The sequence below is a fragment of the Salmo salar genome, chromosome ssa05, assembly GCF_905237065.1.
Source record: "Salmo salar chromosome ssa05, Ssal_v3.1, whole genome shotgun sequence".
Taxonomy (NCBI): Eukaryota; Metazoa; Chordata; class Actinopteri; order Salmoniformes; family Salmonidae; genus Salmo; species Salmo salar.
In genome coordinates, this window is record NC_059446.1 from 76,398,772 (window position 1) to 76,418,998 (window position 20,227).

At 46.6% G+C, this 20,227-nt stretch overlaps 1 protein-coding gene across 1 annotated transcript in view; it reads right to left on the minus strand.

Moving 5' to 3' along the window:
• Nucleotides 1–1,447: 1,447 nt before the first annotated feature.
• LOC123743175 (neuronal acetylcholine receptor subunit beta-2) overlaps nt 1,448–20,227 on the minus strand; it is a 44,961-nt gene continuing 26,181 nt past the window's right edge. The window contains exons 2-6 of the mRNA XM_045718937.1: nt 15,487–15,632; nt 15,045–15,089; nt 9,956–10,065; nt 6,174–7,281; nt 1,448–2,413 (exon numbers count right to left, since the gene is read on the minus strand). Of these exons, the coding sequence (XP_045574893.1) occupies nt 2,261–2,413; nt 6,174–7,281; nt 9,956–10,065; nt 15,045–15,089; nt 15,487–15,632 (1,562 nt within the window). The 3' untranslated portion in view covers nt 1,448–2,260. The remainder of the gene's footprint in view (nt 2,414–6,173; nt 7,282–9,955; nt 10,066–15,044; nt 15,090–15,486; nt 15,633–20,227) is intronic.

Genomic DNA, 20,227 nt, shown 5'->3' on the forward strand with positions numbered 1-20,227 from the left:
CACACACACACACACACACACACACACACACACACACACACACACACACACACACTCGGACATTAAGTAAATGAACCTGGCCCATTACTGTAATAACTATAGGTGGCGTGTGCTCTCACAATAATAATAATACAGCATTACACACCGTTACACACTGGGGAGAGTCAGCTACAGAGCACAACACAATCTGAGAGAGGGAGGACAGGAGGGGGAAGAGGGAGGACAGGTGGGGGAAGGAGGGGAGGACAGGAGGTGGAAGGAGGAGAGGAGAGAGGGAGAAGGAAGGGAGGACAGGAGGGGAGGATAGGAGGGGGAAGGAGGGAGGACAGGTGGGGGAAGGAGGAGAGGAGAGAGGGGAAGGAGGAGAGGAGAGGCGGGGAAGGAGGGAAGGACAGGAGGGGAGGATAGGAGGGGGAAGGAGGGGAGGACAGGTGGGGGAAGGAAGAGAGGAGAGAGGGGGAAGGAGGAGAGGAGAGAGGGGGAAGGAGGGAAGGACAGGAGGGGGAAGGAGGGGAGGACAGGTGGGGGAAGGAGGAGAGGACAGGAGGGGCAAGGAGGAGAGGAGAGAGGGAGAAGGAGGGGAGGACAGGAGGGGGAAGGAGGGGAGGAGAGAGGGAGGAAAGGAAGAGAGGACAGAGAGTGAGACTGTCGTACTCTGATAATGAGATTCACAGTGACAGAAATTAACATTTGTGCAAACATTCATAACACACAATAGCTTATGTTTCATGAGAAAACATCCTTATTCCAACAATACATATCATCTGTCAGTTCTATATTCAACCACCCAATTTTGTGCAATCATGGCTCAACTGTAAAAGGAGGGAATTTACCCCATCTTGGCTCAACCCAATCTCAGTTTCCCAGGAACTTACTGAATCTAGACTCCTCCCCTTCCAACTGTACCCGATGGCACAAGCTGCTATTATCCCAATAGAGCTGTATACACAGACATCCTACACCTTCATCTTTCTCTAAGGCTGAATCCCAAATCACCCCCTTCGCCTGGCCCCTCGGCACTCCATTTGCACGTTCACACGCGCCTCCGCCCTTTGCGCAAGTGTACTAAAGTTGAGGGAGTGAAAACTATGTAGGGGCTAATTAGATCCTCCTATAGCCACTTGGACCTAGCCAGCATGGATGCAGGCTTCAGAGTGAAGTACTATCCCGACACTGTTTGAAGTTTGCACAATTGAATTGTAAAAAATGGAGAGGCGTGTCTAATTATATACCAGGTGCATGTGTTTATGTCTGATTCAGAGACTGGTCCCGAAGTCGACCCCGTCGTCACTCTCTGGAAGTCACCCTGGGAGCTTCATCAGCAACATGTGACAACGGAGGGAGTTGGTAGTGACGAGGGGGCGGTCTGGGGATTCACCATAACTACTTCATCTCATTCCATCTAACTCTGTCAATATCCCTCTCTCTCTTTCATCTCTCTCCTTCACGATCTGTCTCTTCTACACATATAGTGTTAGCGTGCACGTCGCAGGCTGTGTAGTACAGCTAATATCACATTCTGGTTTAAAAGCGTAGAGAATCATACAACAAACCACTGCACCCTACCTTTCTATCAGGAACAGACACAGAGAAATCACAATAATATTATACTCAAAGCTATACTGTGGTACACTGCTATGCTATGGTAAAATATACTGTACTGTACTATCAGTTGGCTTAACAGAAGTGGCTTGGAAAAACAATTATTAACCTTGACAACCCCCCACTTGCCTTTACATTTTTCTGATTGGTTGACACAGTTTCCAATCAAGATTCTGTTACTGAAGCATTAAGTTCTGTACCCGTTGAAGGTGTGACGATATACTCTCAGTAAGCTTGCACAGTCAGCTTGGAATGAAGAGCATTGATTGGCTGGCGTAGCGTTCTACAGGATGTCAAACAATTTAGAGATCGTCCTCTCTCCCTGATTGGCTTCTGCCACTTATCACTCAGAGGGAGAGAGGAGAGGGATAACTCCACCTTCCTCTGGGAAAAAGGGAAGAGTTGTCCATCCATTTATCCCTCCTCTGGAAAAAGAACTATCTTTAATACGATGTTGGTGTTAAGTTTAGTTCTTCAGTTCAGAATAGTTCAGTAGAAAGGCTATAAAGGTTAACAGGTGTGGCTCCTGTCCAATTTAGTTCCACAGACTTAATAAAACCCACTTCCCCTGCTGGGCAGGTCCCTCCCTCCTGCCCCTGTCCTGCTGTGCTGATTGGGTCGGGGCGGTGTCCATCGATGCTGCTGGGCACCTGGTTGGTCAGCCATTGGTGTTGGTGATGGTCTTGGCAGTGTAGTTCTGGAACAGTGGCTGGAGGAACATCCCGACCGTTCCGGACACACACACAATTATAAAGATCCACAGGAAGAGACGGTCGATCACCATGGCAACATACTTCCAGTCCTCGCTCACCTGAAGAGGGTGTAGGCAGAGGTTTACATAAGTACAGTGCTTACAGAAAGTATTCACACCCTTTGACTTTTTCCATTTGTTGTTGTGTTACAAGATAGGATTAAAACTGATTTAATTGTCATTTTTTGTGAACGATCTACACAAAATACTCTAATGTCAAAGTGGAAGAACAATTCTAACATTTGTAAAAAATCTCTGAAAAATAAAACACTAATATACAGTATCTTGTTTACATAAGCAGTGTAACGACCCTGGGTTTATGAGCGCGGATATCGACTCTGCCACTCGAGCATGCTTTTGGGGCACAGCGCGCTGGACTTCGGGCTAGAAGGTCGAGGGTTCGAGGCCTGCCCCCTGCTGTTTCATTACATCGGTGTCAGAAGTGATCAGACCTTGCATCCACGACAGTGCGTGTGCTTGGCCAGTGAGCGAGTTCCTATAAGATGTAGAGTCAGTCACAAGCTAGTGCGAGGACACGCTCTTTCAAAGGAGGGAGTAGTGTAACGACCCTGGGTTTATAAGCGCAGATATCGACTCTGCTGCTTGAGCATGCTTCGGGCTAGAAGGTCGAGGGTTCGAGACCTGCTCCTTGCTGTTTCACTACAGTATTCCCCCTGAGTCAATACAGTACATGTTAGAATCACCTTTGGCAGCGATTACAGCTGTGAGTCTTTCTGTGTAAGTCTCTAAGAGCTTTGTACACTTGGATTGTACAATATTTGCCCATTATTCTTTTAAAAATTCTTCAAGCTCTGTCAAGTTGGTTGTTGGTCATTTTCAAGTCTTGCCATAGATTTTTTGACATTGGGTTTTAGGTTATTGTCCTGCTGAAAGGTGAATTTGTCTCTCAGTATCTGTTGGAAAGCAGACTGAACCAGGTTTACCTCTAGGATTTAGCCTGTGCTTAACTCTATTCCATTTCTTTTTATCCTAAAAAACTCCCTATTCCTTGCCGATGACAAGCATACCCATAACATGATGCAGCCACCATCATTCTTGAAAATATGAAGAGTGGTACTCATTGATGTGTTATGTCGGATTAGCCCCAAACATAACGCTTTGTATTCAGGACAAAAAAAATATTACTTTAGTGCCTTATTGCAAACAGGATGCATGTTTCAGAATATGTGTATTCTGTACAGGCTACCTTCTTTTCACTCTGTTATCTGGGTTAGTATTGTAGAGAAACTAAAATGTTTTTGATCCATCCTCAGTTTACTCCTATCACAGCCATTAAACTCTCTAACTGTTTTAAAGTCATCATTGGCTTTATGGTAAAATCCCTGAGAGGTGTCCTTCCTCTCTGGCAACTGAGTTGGGAAGGACGCCTGTATCTTTGTAGTGACTGGGTGTATTGATACACCATCCAAATTGTAATTAATAACTTCACCATGCTCAAAGGGATATTGTTTTACCCATCTACCCTTCTTTGTGAAGTATTTGGAAACCTCCCTGGTGTTTGTGGTTGAATCTGTTTTAAATTCACTGCTCAACTGACGGAACTTACAGATGATTGTATGTGTGGGGTACAGAGATGAGGTAGTCATTCAAAAATCCCTATTATTGCACACAGAGTGAGTCCATGAAACTTATTATGTGACTTGTTAAGCAAATGTTTACTCCTGAACTTGTTTAGGCTTGCCATAACAAAGATGTTGAATACTTATTGACTCAAGACATTTCATCTTTTCATTTGTAATTAATTAGTAAAACATAATTCCACTTTGACATTATTATAAATTTAGGCTGCAACACAATAAAATGTGGAAAAAGTCAAGAGGTGAATACTTTCTGAAGGCCCAGTAGATGAAGGATACACAGCTCTCTTTTCTCCTCTTTCTCTATCACTTGTCTCTCTCACTTTCTCGCTCCTTCCCTCCCCCTCACCTATTAAAGGGGGGGGTGAGGAGGGGTTGAAAGGTTAATGTGAGTAAAGACTGGATTCCACCACAGAGCTCTGACACTGAAAGAGGGGGAGGAGGAGAAGAGAGGTGAGGGGAGAGAAAAAGAGAGACCGGATATAGGGGAATAAGGGATGGATGAGTACTGCAGGGAAGGAGAGGAGGGAGGAGAAGAGAGGAGAGGGGAGAGAAAAAGAGAGACCGGGTGTAGGGGAATAAGGGATGGATGAGTACTGCAGGGAAGGAGAGGAGGGAGGAGAAGAGAGGAGAGGAGAGGGGAGAGAAAAGGAGAGACCGGGTGTAGGGGAATAAGGGATGGATGAGTACTGCAGAGAAGGAGAGGGAGGAGGAGGGAGGGGAGGGGAGAGAGAAAGAGACTGGTTATAGGGGAATAAGGGATGGATGAGTACTGCAGGGAAGGAGAGGGAGGAGGAGAGAGGGGAGGGGAGAGAGAAAGAGACTGGATATAGGGGAATAAGGGATGGATGAGTACTGCAGGGAAGGAGAGGGAGGAGGAGAGAGGGGAGGGGAGAGAGAAAGAGACTGGGTATAGGGGAATAAGGGATGGATGAGTACTGCAGGGAAGGAGAGGGAGGAGAAGAGAGGAGAGGGGAGGGGAGAGAGAAAGAGACCGGGTGTAGGGGAATAAGGGATGGATGAGTACTGCAGGGAAGCGGCGGGAGGAGGAGAGAGAGGGGAGGGGGTGATGATGACTTGAAGAGGACAGGAGGGAGGACCTGAAGTGAAAGAAGGATCAGGTCGGTCTTAAAAGTGGTCGGCATGGAGACCGACGGTAACCATGGAGATGATGAGTGTCGCTGATGGACAGAATTACAAGGACTGTTAATTCACTATGTCAGGGTCTCTCATTCCAGGAGGATGTTCTTTCCTCCCTCTCCATGCCTTCAGGCATCCCTGCCCACTGAAGGAAAAATCCCCCCTCTGTCGTTCATCCTCCTCTCTTTCTACTCCTACGTAGGGAGAGCCCTCTTTTATTCACTCACAATGCTGATGTCATACAGTAGCTAAGATTAAAACTGTGTTGAATATTCAGAGCAGAACAAGTGTAGCCCATGAATTCATAACCATTCACCCATAGTTATTCTCCCTAGAATGTAGCAGTAGGTGGTAGCTATTCATAGGTTGCACCCCCGTCACTCAGTCGCGTCATGCCGTTGTTATGAACGTTCTCAAGCCGCCCTCCACCATAGTGGTGCCCAAAAGTCTTGATAAGCCCAGACATTCTGAACAGAGGCTATTGACTGTTCAGTCTAAATTACACTATAGTGGACTGGAAATATGATTATATTGCTAAAGTGGGCAAATATTTAGTAGGACACAACTTTGACATCATTATCATGTCATCAAATGTACTTCAAACAGACGGCAATGAAGTCATTAGCTAGCAAAGTCATTGGCTAGCAATGCTAACGTTAGCTAGTTAAAATCTGGTGGCCTCCCCTCAATCTTAGCTAGCTAGCTAACGTTATACTGCATCTAAAGTCAATCTGGCAACATCAAAATGATGACGAAAGGTTTTCCTAATAATTATTTGCCTCCTTTTGAATGTCATTGTTTCCAAGCCACTGTAATGCACTTTGAATTAAATCTTCATCAGCGCTTATTGACAATGCTTTGAGTGGAGTGCTAGGCATCAGTCCTAAAACGAATGTTCAAAACAATACCGTCTCAAAACAGGCCTATCTGCTGTGAATAATTGTAGATATATGGCCTTCTAGACCAAGTGTAAGTAACATTCTATGATGTGTATGGCAGAACAGGGTCAAGACATCAGATATATAATGTGATATATAGTTGTAGTGAATGGTGAATAAATGGTGTATTTCTACGTTACTCACGCTCTGGTCGTCGTCTTCAGTCTTCATGTGGTTGGCGATGAAGCGGACCCCGTCGACAGCCTCCTCCAACCCAGGGCAGGCTTGTCCTAGCACGGCCTGGGTCAGGGCTGGGCCCCCTCCTACTTGTTTCCCCCTGGGCCGGTTCCCCTGCCCCCCCTCCCTGCCTTCCCTCAGCCCGTTCAGCCCCTCCATCGACCCCCCTCCCCCTCCTCCCCCTCCCAGCTCCCCTACAAACTGTTTCACCGACGCCCGGTTCACGTAACACGTACAGGGTTCGTTGTTATCCGTGCCACCCCCTCCGCCCCCCAGCCCCAGGCCCACCATCAGCCCCCCGGCGGAGCCCCCATCCCTGCCCCCCTCCCTCTGCTCCTGGCCCCTCCGTCGCTGGCGCAGCTTCTGACGTTCGCAGCTGTTCCGGGGCTGGCGCATGAAGAGCAGTGCAGGCAATTTGTTGAGGAACACCAGCTTGACCCAGGGGGGCATGGTGTGTGTGGTGGGCGAGCGGTGGTGCACGTTGAGAACACACACACTGGTGACAATAGAGAAGGTCACCAGGACCATGGTGAACATCAGGTACTTCCCGACCAGAGGAACATCCAGGGAGGTGGGCGGGACGATCTTAGAGATCAGCAGGAGGAACACAGTGAGGGCCAGCAGGACAGAGATACACAGGGTCATCTTCTCTCCACAGTCAGAGGGCAGATAGAACACTAAGATGGCCAGAGAGGTGATGAGGACACAGGGGATGATGAGGTTGATGGTATAGAACAGAGGTTTCCTGCGGATGATGAAGTCATAGGTGATGTCTACGTAGGTGGGGTCGGCAGGGTTCTCGTTGCGGCGCCCCGGCAGGGCGATGATGTCCCACTCTCCGCTGGGTGTGAAGTCGTCCATGCTGGCCACGTCGGACCTCAGGATCAGGTCGATCTCTGTGCGGTCGTAGGTCCAGGAGCGGAACCTCATGGTGCAGTTCTGCTGGTCAAAGGGGAAGTGTTTGACCTCGATCTTACAGGCTGACTTGTAGATGGCTGGAGGCAGCCAGAAGATACTGCCGTCATGGGAGACCACCGCGTTGGAGTAGAAGGAGACCTCGTACATACCGTCAGCACTAAGGAAGGAGGGATGGAAAGAGAGAGAACGTCAGACCATTGGAAGGATTTTCGATATTAAAATACAGTATATAAAATGCATGCCCTTTTAAATCTATCACATCTTTGAAAACAAATTAGTAATACATACAGATTAAAATGAGCAGAATGAGCGAGACACAGTTTCTCCTATAAATGGGGGTAAATGTAACTTCAGCTGTCTGTGTGTCTCATTACATTTCCTTCAGTTTCACTACAGATCCTTTATCACACAGCCTCAGCCACATCTCACACAGACAGGACTGGGTGACAGGGGCAGGACAGGTAAGATTCTACTGTTACAGACAGCCAGGTAAGATGACCACAGAAGATATCTCTCTCACACACACACACACACACACACACACAGACAGATGAGGGTGTGATGCGTATCAGGACTGCAAAGTAACACACACACTCCTTATATAAACATGCTGGTCACTGCTCAGGTGAACATCATCCTTCCTTAACCTGGACACAGCTAGGACAACTCAAGAGAACTCAGGTAGAGAACAGGTCAAATCCCTCAGGTAGAGAACAGGTCAAATCCCTCAGGTAGAGAACGGGTCAAATCCCTCAGGTAGAGAACAGGTCAAATACCTCAGGTAGAGAACGGGTCAAATGCCTCAGGTTGGGAACAGGTCAAATACCTCAGGTAGAGAACAGGTCAAATCCCTCAGGTAGAGAACGGGTCAAATGCCTCAGGTAGAGAACGGGTCAAATGCCTCAGGTAGAGAACAGGTCAAATGCCTCAGGTAGGGAACGGGTCAAATGCCTCAGGTAGGGAACGGGTCAAATGCCTCAGGTAGGGAACGGGTCAAATCCCTCAGGTAGGGAACGGGTCAAATGCCTCAGGTAGAGAACAGGTCAAATACCTCAGGTAGAGAACAGGTGAAATACCTCAGGTAGTGAACAGGTGAAATACCTCAGGTAGAGAACAGGTCAAATACCTCAGGTAGAGAACAAAGAAATAGAGCAATGGAGGAAGATCAAGATATTGATTACCCTTTGTAAGGAATTAAATCAATGGAACCCATTAGTTTGTGACTGACAGTGTTAATGTGTTGCGAGTGGTCATGTAAGACGGCATTAGAGAAAGAGGAGATCGAGGCCAGACAGTTCATTTTCACTGATAAGATAGCTTACACAGGGTTAAGAGACAACGATAAGATAGGGACTAGAAGACTGGAGTTGAGAAACAATGCTGTACTGTGTGTGTGTGTGTGTGTGTGTGTGTGTGTGTGTGTGTGTGTGTGTGTGTGTGTGTGTGTGTGTGTGTGTGTGTGTGTGTGTGTGTGTGTGTGTGTGTGTGTGTGTGGAAGTTGGTTGCTCTTTTGACTCCTACGTAGAGCAGTCAGTTGCTGGAGCACTAGCCCATAGTGTCATGCCGCAACAGCCTTGGTTATCACTGCAAACTTGTGGCGCTGATATTTGGGAGTCTCGGCCATGTACTTCGGCTGACAGTATGTGGCCTTCAGATTACCGGCCTGCAGAGGACAAAGGCAAAGCTGCTACCAAGGTACTGCTCTGTGTCAGCGGTCATGGACAGCTTAGCTTGGAGAAGAAGGTGCTTTCTGTATCTATAAGTGTCCAGATATCTGTGTCTATAAAATGTTTGGATCCTTCTCCACTGTAATGTGATATGTGGATTCAAACAGTATGACATTGTGTGTGTGTAACTCACTTGTTATACAGCACAACGTCGGGCAGACAGATGTGTGTGTGTGTGTAACTCACTTGTTATACAGCACAACGTCGGGCAGACAGATGTGTGTGTGTGTAACTCACTTGTTAAACAGCACAACGTCGGGCAGACAGATGTGTGTGTGTGTAACTCACTTGTTATACAGCACAACGTCGGGCAGACAGATGTGTGTGTGTGTAACTCACTTGTTATAAAGCACAACGTCGGGCAGACAGATGTGTGTGTGTGTAACTCACTTGTTATACAGCACAACGTCGGGCAGACAGATGTGTGTGTGTGTAACTCACTTGTTATACAGCACAACGTCGGGCAGCCAGATGTGTGTGTGTGTAACTCACTTGTTATACAGCACAACGTCGGGCAGACAGATGTGTGTGTGTGTAACTCACTTGTTATACAGCACAACGTCGGGCAGACAGATGTGTGTGTGTGTAACTCACTTGTTATACAGCACAACGTCGGGCAGACAGATGTGTGTGTGTGTAACTCACTTGTTATACAGCACAACGTCGGGCAGACAGATGTGTGTGTGTGTAACTCACTTGTTATACAGCACAACGTCGGGCAGACAGATGTGTGTGTGTGTAACTCACTTGTTATACAGCACAACGTCGGGCAGACAGATGTGTGTGTGTGTAACTCACTTGTTATACAGCACAACGTCGGGCAGACAGATGTGTGTGTGTGTAACTCACTTGTTATACAGCACAACGTCGGGCAGACAGATGTGTGTGTGTGTAACTCACTTGTTATAAAGCACAACGTCAGGCAGACAGATGTGTGTGTGTGTAACTCACTTGTTATACAGCACAACGTCGGGCAGCCAGATGTGTGTGTGTGTAACTCACTTGTTATACAGCACAACGTCGGGCAGACAGATGTGTGTGTGTGTAACTCACTTGTTATACAGCACAACGTCGGGCAGCCAGATGTGTGTGTGTGTAACTCACTTGTTATACAGCACAACGTCGGGCAGCCAGATGTGTTTGGAAGGCAGTCTGACCTTCTCCATGCCATCAAACTCCTCAGGGACCCACGTCAGACGGTAGTCCTGCCATTCCTGGACACCAATCACAGACCAGAGAACAGAGTTAATGACCAATCACTCAGCTGAGAAGATTGTTACTAACCAATCATACAGCAGAGAGGAGAGTTAGTGACCAATCACACATCTGAGAAGATTGTTAGTAACCAATCACAGAGCAGAGAGGAGAGTCAGTGACCAATCACACAGCTGAGAAGATTGTTAGTAACCAATCACAGAGCAGAGAGGAGAGTCAGTGACCAATCACACAGCTGAGAAGATTGTTAGTAACCAATCGCAGAGGAGAGTTAGTGACCAATCAAAAGTCATAGAAGAGTGTGAGACCCACAAACAGTTGCTGTGAGCTTCACTTTTGAAATAACACTCAGCATCTGCATCTTTACTTTCCATAATGATCTTTATGTAAATATGTTCCTGTAGAGACCTTTACTGTCCTGTCCAGGAACAGTGTGAAAACTCAGCTCCATTAATTACAGATGTAAGACAGAAGGACTAATGTCTACCATGACCCTATAGTAAGTCAGTTAAAAACACTCACTCAAACACACATCTAATCATCCTGACTGAAATGGCCGCCTGCCAAGGAGGTATCCAGATCGTGTGTGTGACAGTGAGTGTGTGTGTGTGTGTGTGTGTGTGTGTGTGTGTGTGTGTGTGTGTGTGTGTGTGTGTGTGTGTGTGTGTGTGTGTGTGTGTGTGTGTGTGTGTGTGTGTGTGTGTGTGTGTGTGTGTGTATGTCTGTGCATGTGTGTGTGTGAGTTTGCCTCCCAGGCACACATGATTGAAGGTGTGTGGGTCAGTAACTGACACGCTCTTAGTGACATGCTCATGCTCTTAGTGACCTTGATGGTGGTAGCCCAGTAACTGTGATGTATTATGAGCCATAATAGCCCAGATAGCAGTGGCTCTATGGCTGTTAGGGCAGTAGAAGAACCGTAATAACCATTTACAAGGGGGCTCTGTAACTGTTCTTGCTACAGTATATGCCATGTAGAGCCATAATGGCCATGATGCCAGATGCTACATGACTTGAAAATGGTGGCTCTGTGAAACAGTGGCGTGTTGTGGTATTACCAGAGCCAAAATGGTGGTGAAAGTGATAGCAGTGGCTCTCTTGGCTCAGGACTGGTGTCCTTGGCATCTCCTCTTGGCTATGACCAAGGGCCTCATAAAACACTTATGATCATTCTCTGTTCAATTACAGACCATCAATCACCATCACACATGCACATGCGAACATACACACAGACACACACAAACAGGTTTCCAGCTGGTTTGTTCATAACTGATTTATACACATTAGTGCATTTACAGCTGTGCGTGTGCATGTGTGTGTGAACCTGTCCAGTGGGCAGTATGTTATGTTGCAGGCCCCAGCTGCAGACACACAGAGAACCAGCCATGTAGGAGAGGGTCAGAGCTCAGGAGCAGGCCAGGGTTAGTCCCTCACAACAACCATACAGAACTGTGTCTCTCTCTGCCGCATACTGCAATGTGATGCTCCCGAGTGGCGCAGTGGTCTAAGGCACTGCATCTCAGTACTAGCGGCATCACTACAGACCCTGGTTTGATTCCAGGCTGTATTACAACCAGCCGTGATTGGGAGTCCCATAGGGACAACGCTGGGCACATAGGGCCCAGCGTCGTCTGGGTTAGGGTTTGGCCGGGGTAGGCTGTCATTGTAAATAATATATTTTTTTTAACTAACTTACCTAGTTAAATAAAGATTAAATAAAATAAAATAAATAAAGATGCTGGGTAGAAAAGTATTGTACTGTATGGCAACCCTCCTGGGAAACTCTGGTTGTGTGTTCATGTTCCCATTGAATGACCAGAATGTCTGTGTTGAGTTGTAGGAGACTGATACAGGGACAGGTATTTTCAACCCCCTACTGGTTCAGATTGGTATGTCTGCCCATGCCTATTCCTAACGTAGTGGCAGAATGAACAAACGTGTTCTTGCACAATGCAATTCGTCATGTAATCAATTCACAGAAAGGAGAGCATCGTTGCAGAGAGGTGAAGACAGAGGGATAAGAGGAGAGGAGGTGAAGACAGAGAGATAAGGAGAGAGAGGTGAAGACAGAGGGATAAGGAGAGAGGAGTTGAAGGCAGAGGGATAAGGAGAGAGAGGTGAAGACAGAGGGATAAGGAGAGAGAGGTGAAGGTAGAGGGATGAGAAGAGAGAGGTGAAGACAGAGGGATGAGAAGAGAGGTGAAGACAGAGGGATAAGGAGAGAGAGGTGAAGACAGAGGGATAAGGAAAGAGGAGGTGAAGACAGAGGGATAAGGAAAGAGGAGGTGAAGACAGAGGGATAAGGAGAGAGGAGGTGAAGACAGAGGGATAAGGAGAGAGAGGTGAAGACAGAGGGATAAGGAGAGAGGAGGTGAAGGCAGAGGGATAAGGAGAGAGAGGTGAAGACAGAGGAATAAGGAGAGAGAGGTGAAGACAGAGGAATGAGGAGAGAGAGGTGAAGACAGAGGGATAAGGAGAGAGAGGTGAAGACAGAGGGATAAGGAGAGAGAGGTGAAGACAGAGGGATAAAGAGAGAGGTGTAGACAGAGGGATAAAGAGAGAGAGGTGAAGACAGAGGGATACGAAGAGAGAGGTGAAGACAGAGGGATAAGGAGAGAGAGAGGTGAAGACAGAGGGATAAGGAGAGAGGGGTGAAGTCAGAGGGATAAGGAGAGATAGGTGAAGACAGAGGGATAAGGAGAGAGAGGTGAAGGTAGAGGGATAAGAAGAGATAGGTGAAGACAGAAAGATAAGAAGAGAGGTGAAGACAGAGGGATAAGGAGAGAGAGGTGAAGACAGGGATAAGGAGAGAGAGTGAAGACAGAGGAATAAGGAGAGAGAGGTGAAGACAGAGGATACGGAGAGAGAGGTGAAGACAGAGGGATAAGAGAGAGAGGTGAAGACAGAGGGATAAAGAGAGAGAGGTGAAGACAGAGGGATACGAAGAGAGAGGTGAAGACAGAGGGATAAGGAGAGAGAGAGGTGAAGACAGAGGATAAGGAGAGAGGTGAAGTCAGGGATAAGGAGAGATAGTGAAGACAGAGGATAAGGAGAGAGGTGAAGTCAGGGATAAGGAGAGATAGTGAAGACAGAAAAATAAGGAGAGAGGTGAAGACAGAGGGATAAGGAGAGAGAGGTGAAGACAGGGATAAGGAGAGAGAGTGAAGACAGAGGGATAAGGAGAGAGAGTGAAGACAGGGATACGGAGAGAGAGTGAAGACAGAGGGATAAGGAGAGAGAGGTGAAGACAGAGGGATAAGGAGAGAGGAGGTGAAGACAGAGGGATAAGGAAAGAGGAGGTGAAGACAGAGGGATAAGGAGAGAGGAGGTGAAGATAGAGGGATAAGGAGAGAGAGGTGAAGACATAGGGATAAGGAGAGAGAGGTGAAGACAGAGGGATAAGGAGCAAGAGGTGAAGACAGGAATAAGGAGAGATGAGGTGAAGACAGAGGGATAAGGAGAGAGAGGTGAAGACAGAGGATAAGGAGAGAGAGGTGAAGACAGGGATAAGGAGAGAGAGGTGAAGACAGGGGATAAGGAGAGAGGTGAAGTCAGGGATAAGGAGAGATAGTGAAGACAGAGAAATAAGGAGAGAGGTGAAGACAGAGGGATAAGGAGAGAGAGGTGAAGACAGAGGATCAGGAGAGAGAGGTGAAGACAGGGATAAGGAGAGAGAGGTGAAGACAGAGGGATAAGGAGAGAGGTGAAGACAGAGGATAAGGAGAGAGAGGTGAAGACAGAGGGATAAAGAGAGAGGTGAAGATAGAAGATAAGGAGAGAGAGGTGAAGACAGGGATAAGGAGAGAGAGTGAAGACAGAAGGATAAGGAGAGAGAGTGAAGACAGGGATAAGGAGAGAGAGTGAAGACAGAGGGATAAGGAGAGAGGTGAAGACATAGATAAGGAGAGAGAGTGAAGACAGAGGGATAAGGAGAGAGAGGTTAAGACAGGGATAAGGAGAGAGAGTGAAGACAGAGGGATAAGGAGAGAGAGGTGAAGACAGGGATAAGGAGAGAGAGTGAAGACAGAGGGATAAGGAGAGAGAGTGAAGACAGAGGGATAAGGAGAGAGGTGAAGACCGAGGGATAAGGAGAGAGAGGTGAAGACAGGGTTAAGGAGAGAGAGGTGAAGACAGAGGGATAAGGAGAGAGAGGTGAAGACATGGATAAGGAGAGAGAGTGAAGACAGAGGGATAAGGAGAGAGAGGTGAAGACAGGGATAAGGAGAGAGAGTGAAGACAGAGGGATAAGGAGAGAGAGTGAAGACAGAGGGATAAGGAGAGAGAGGTGAAGACCGAGGGATAAGGAGAGAGAGGTGAAGACAGGGTTAAGGAGAGAGAGGTGAAGACAGAGGGATAAGGAGAGAGAGTGAAGACAGAGGGATAAGGAGAGAGGTGAAGACATGGATAAGGAGAGAGAGGTGAAGACAGAGGGATAAGGAGAGAGGTGAAGACATAGGAATAAGGAGAGAGAGTGAAGACAGAGGGATAAGGAGAGAGAGGTGAAGACAGGGATAAGGAGAGAGAGAGTGAAGACAGAGGGATAAGGAGAGAGGTGAAGACAGAGGGATAAGGAGAGAGAGTGAAGACAGAGGGATAAGGAGAGAGAGAGAGTGAAGACAGAGGGATAAGGAGAGAGAGTGAAGACAGGGATAAGGAGAGAGAGGTGAAGACAGGGTCGAGGAGAGAGAGTGAACACAGAGGGATAAGGAGAGAGGTGAAGACAGAGGGATAAGGAGAGAGAGTGAAGACAGGGATAAGGAGAGAGATTGAAGACAGAGGGATAAGGAGAGAGGTGAAGACAGAGGAATAAGGAGAGAGAGGTGAAGACAGAGGGATAAGGAAAGAGGAGGTGAAGACAGAGGGATAAGGAGAGAGAGTGAAGACAGAGGAATAAGGAGAGAGAGGTGAAGACAGAGGGATAAGGAGAGAGAGTGAAGACAGAGGATAAGGAGAGAGGTGAAGACAGAGTGTAACTGACCTGTGTGAGCCATACGTTGGTGGTCATGACCTGCTCTCTCTCGTGCTGCAATAGAAAGAGGAACACAGCAACATTATTGGGGTGGGTTAGAGACATTATTATGTTCTGAGGTGGGTGGGTTAGAGACATTATGTTCTGAGGTGGGTGGGTTAGAGACATTATGTTCTGAGGTGGGTGGGTTAGAGACATTATGTTCTGAGGTGGGTGGGTTAGAGACATTATGTTCTGAGGTGGGTGGGTTAGAGACATTATTCGTTCTGAGGTGGGTGGGTTAGAGACATTATTGTTCTGAGGTGGGTGGGTTAGAGACATTATGTTCTGAGGTGGGTGGGTTAGAGACATTATGTTCTGAGGTGGGTGGGTTAGAGACATTATTATGTTTTGCGGTGGGTGGGTTAGAGACAGAGCATGGGCCACCACACACACACAGACACACACTCACCACACTGATGAGCTGGGCCAGTGACACCATCAGCTGAACCGTCACCAGCTCAGAGCCATTGGTCGCTGGGCGGATCAGTTTGTTATAGTGGGCGGGGTTTAGCAGGTGCTCCACCAGCCGCTCTTCAGTGTCCGCCCCCAGGCTGCCTGTAAAGAAATAAATAATTGGTTCACAGACATGTCCATCAAACGCTTTCTAAGGCGATAACAAAATAAAACAAGAACAAAGGATATAGCTGAAACTGTTTAATGGGGAGGCCTTGTGATGAAGCTGTATGTTAGTCTGCTCGATAACATTGTGTTCAGTATACAGCTGGGAGTCTGAGGCATGACAGTATTCCTCTCTGCCTGCTGGAACATGTCAGTACAGCTCTAGTCTCTCCCTGGCTCAGGAGCTGACATCATATCAATGAGTCAACCAGTCTTACTGTCTCTCCCTCTATCCCTCTCTCCCTCTATCCCTCTCTCCCTCTATCCCTTTATCCCTTTATCCCTCTATCCCTCTCTCCTCTACTGTCTATTTCTCTCCTCCTCCCCATCCTCTAGCTCACCTTTCCTCCGATTCTTTCTCTTTCCCCCGTCATCACCCCACTTCCACCCCCTCTCAGACTGTTGTCATATCACTGGAGTGGCTTGGTTTTGGCAGAGCTGTCACAATACACACAGAGAGGAGCGGATAAATACTGCTGCAGGAGACACACCACAACAACTCTCTCTCTATCCCCTTCCCCTCTCTCTCCCCTTCCCTTTATCTCTCTCTATCCCCTTCCCCTCTCTTTCCCCTTCCCTTTATCGCTCTCTCTCTCTCCCCTTCCCCTCTCTCTCCCCTTCCCCTCTCTCTCCCCTTCCCTTTCTCTCTCTCTCTCTCCCCTTCCCCTCTCTCTCCCCTTCCCTTTATCGCTCTCTCTCTCTCCTTTCCCTTCCCTCTCTCTCCCCTTCCCTTATCTCTCTCTCCCCTCTCTCTCCTTTTCCCTCTCTCTCCCCTTCCCTTTATCTCTCTCTCCCTCTCTCTCCCCTTCCCCTCTCTCTCCCCTTCCCCTCTCTCTCTCCCTTCCCCTTTCCCTCTCTCTCTCCCTCTCTATCCCCTTCCCTCTCTCTCTCCCCTTCCCTCTTTCTCTCTCCCTCCCCTCTCTATCCCCTTTCTGTCCCTCCACTCCTACTCCCCCTCTCTCCCCTTCCCCTCTTTCTTTCTCCCTCTCTCTCCCCTTCCCCTCTTTCTTTCTCCCTCTCACCCCCTTCCTGTCTCTCTCCCCTTCCCCTCTCTCTTTCTCCCTCTCGCCCCCCTTCCTGTCTCTCTCCACTTCCTCTCTCTCTTTCTCTCTCCCTCCCTCTCCCCCCTCTTTCCCCTACTTTCTCTCTCTCCCCTCTTTCCCCTGCTCCATCTCCCCCATGTTCTCTCTCTCCCCCTCTTTCCCCTGCTCTCTCTCTCTCTCTGTGGCGTTCTGTGTTCAGTGAGCAGGAATGACGGCCTCAGTGGCTAGATCAATAAAGACTCTAATCATAAGCGGTAAACTCCCCCATCCCTCTCTCTGTTTTTATCTCCATCGCTCTTTCTCTCTGACAGCCTGTTATTGCCTCTTCCTTCGTTCCCATCACTGTCATCAATACAAATGCTGCCAGCCTGTGTGTAGCTATTTGTCTGTTTGCTGTGTGTGTTGATGTGAGTGTGTGTAAGGGGGTAAAGACGTGCTTGTGTGTATGTGTTTATCTTTCTGAGTTTGTTTTTTAGGGGTGATGGGGTAGAGCTTGAGGCTGAGGATTGTGTGTGTGTGTGTGTGTGTGTGTGTGTGTGTGTGTGTGTGTGTGTGTGTGTGTGTGTGTGTGTGTGTGTGTGTATGTGCATGTGCCACATGAATAATACACATTGCTACAGAACAAAGCACTGTGGGCTCAGCTCCTGATCTCAGACATGCACTACAGACACACACCTCCTTGAATGCCCTTGACTACACTCGTCACTATGCACACACACACACCTAGGATACAAACACACATACACACAGTACACTACAGTCCAATACTCCCTGTCAGCACCTGCTGCTAGGCTTTAATGACATCCCTCACTATATACTCACAGAGAGCATCTGAATAAATGAACACCATTATCTCTGTCTTTCTCCTCTCTCTCTCCCCCTTTCTCCCTCTCCTTCTCTCTCCCCCTTTCTCCCTCTCCTTCTCTCGCTCCCCCTTTCCTTTCCCTCCCTCCCTCCGTCTCTCCCGGCCACTGTGTCATAGTCAGGCCCAGGCAGAATGGTTGTAATGTTGCTGGTAGGTCAGGTTGTACCCAGCCTGTTTTCCATTGCAAATATTGCAAAGTTAATGTGACACCATGAATATTTCAGACTGACTCCCACATTAGACCTCAGTAAGACTGAGGGGAGGGAGGTAGAGGTACGCCATGATGACCTTACCCTGAGACTAAATCAGGATGAGACTAGATGAGACTAGATAAGGATGATACAGATAAGGATGAGATTAGATAAGGATGAGACTAGATAAGGATGAGAATAGATAAGGATGAGACTAGATGAGGCTAGACTAGATAAGGATGAGACTAGATGAGACTAAATAAGGATGAGACTAGATGAGACTAGATAAAGATGAGACTAGATAAGGATGAGACTAGATAAGGGTGAGACTAGATAAGGGTGAGACTAGATAAGGGTGAGACTAGATAAGGATGAGACTAGATGAGACTAAATAAGGATGAGACTAGATGAGACTAGATAAAGATGAGACTAGATAAGGGTGAGACTAGATAAGGGTGAGACTAGATAAGGATGAGACTAGATAAGGATGAGACTAGATAAGGATGATATTTGATAAGGATGAGACCAGAAAGGGATGAGACTAGATAAGGATGAGACTAGATAAGGATGATATTTGATAAGGATGAGACTAGATGAGGATGAGACTAGATAATGATGAGACTAGACAAGGATGAGACTAGATAAGGATGATATTAGATAAGGATGAGACTAGATAAGGATGAGACTAGATGAGACTAAATCAGGATGAGACTAGATAGGGATGAGACTAGATGAGACCAGATAAGGATGATACTAGATAAGGATGAGACTAGAAAAGTATGAGACTAGATAAGGAAGAGACTAGATAAGACTAGAAAAGGATGAAACTAGATAAGGATAAGACTAGATAAGGATGAGACTAGATAAGGATGATACTAGATAAGGATGAGACTAGATAAGGATGAGATTAGATAAGGATGAGACTAGATAAGGATGAGACTAGATGAGAGTAAATAAGGATGAGACTAGATGAGACTAGATAAAGATGAGACTAGATAAGGGATGATACCAGATAAGAATGAGACTAGATAAGGATAGCCTAGATGAGACTAAATCAGGATGAGACTAGATAAGGATGATACTAGATAAGGATGAGACTAGATAAGACCAGATAAGGATGAAACTAGATAAGGATAAGACTAGATAAGGAAGAGACTAGATAAGGATGAGACTAGATAAGGATGAGACAAGATAAGGATGATATTAGTTAAGGATGAGACTAGATGAGGATGAGCCTAGATGAGACTAGATAAGGATGAAACTAGATAAGGATAAGACTAGATAAGGATGAGACTGAATAAGGATGAGACTAGATAATGATGAGACTAGATAAGGGTGAGACTAGATGAGACTAGATAAGGATGATACTAGATAAGGATGAGACTAGATAAGACCAGATAAGGATGAAACTAGATAAGGATAAGACTAGATAAGGGAGAGACTAGATAAGTATGATACTAGATAAGGATGAGACTAGATAAGGATGAGACAAGATAAGGATGATATTAGTTAAGGATGAGACTAGATGAGGATGAGCCTAGATGAGACTAGATAAGGATGAAACTAGATAAGGATAAGACTAGATAAGGATGAGACTGAATAAGGATGAGACTAGATAATGATGAGACTGAATAAGGATGAGACTAGATAAGGATGAGACAAGATAAGGAAGAGACTAGATGAGACTAGATAAGGATGAAACTAGATAAGACCAGATAAGGATGAGACTAGATGAGACTAGTTAAGGACGATACTAGATAAGGATGAGACTAGATAAGGATGAGAGTAGATGAGTCTAGATAAGGATGAGACTAGATGAGGATGAGACTAGATAACGATGAGACTAGATAAGGATGAGACTAGATGAGACTAAATAAGGATGAGACTAGATGAGACCAGATAAGGATGAGACTAGATAAGGATGAGACTAGATGAGACTAGATAAGGATGATACTAGATAAGGATGAGACTAGATAAGGATGAGAGTAGATGAGACTAGATGAGGATGAGACTAGATAAGGATGAGACTAGATGAGACTAGATAAGGATGAGACTAGATAAGGATGAGACTAGATAAGGATGATACTAGATAAGGATGAGACTAGATAAGGATGAGACTGGAAAATGATGAGTCTAGATAAGGATGACACTAGATAAGGATGAGACTGGGTAATGATGAGACTGGATAAGGATGAGACTGGGTAATGATGAGACTAGATAAGGATGAGACTGGATAATGATGAGACTATATAAGGATGAGACTGGATAATGATGAGACTAGATAAGGATGACACTAGATAGTGATGAGACTGGGTAATGATGAGACTATATAAGGATGAGACTGAATAAGGATGAGACTGGATAATGATGAGACTATATAAGGATGAGACTGAATAAGGATGAGACTGGATAATGATGAGACTAGATAAGGAT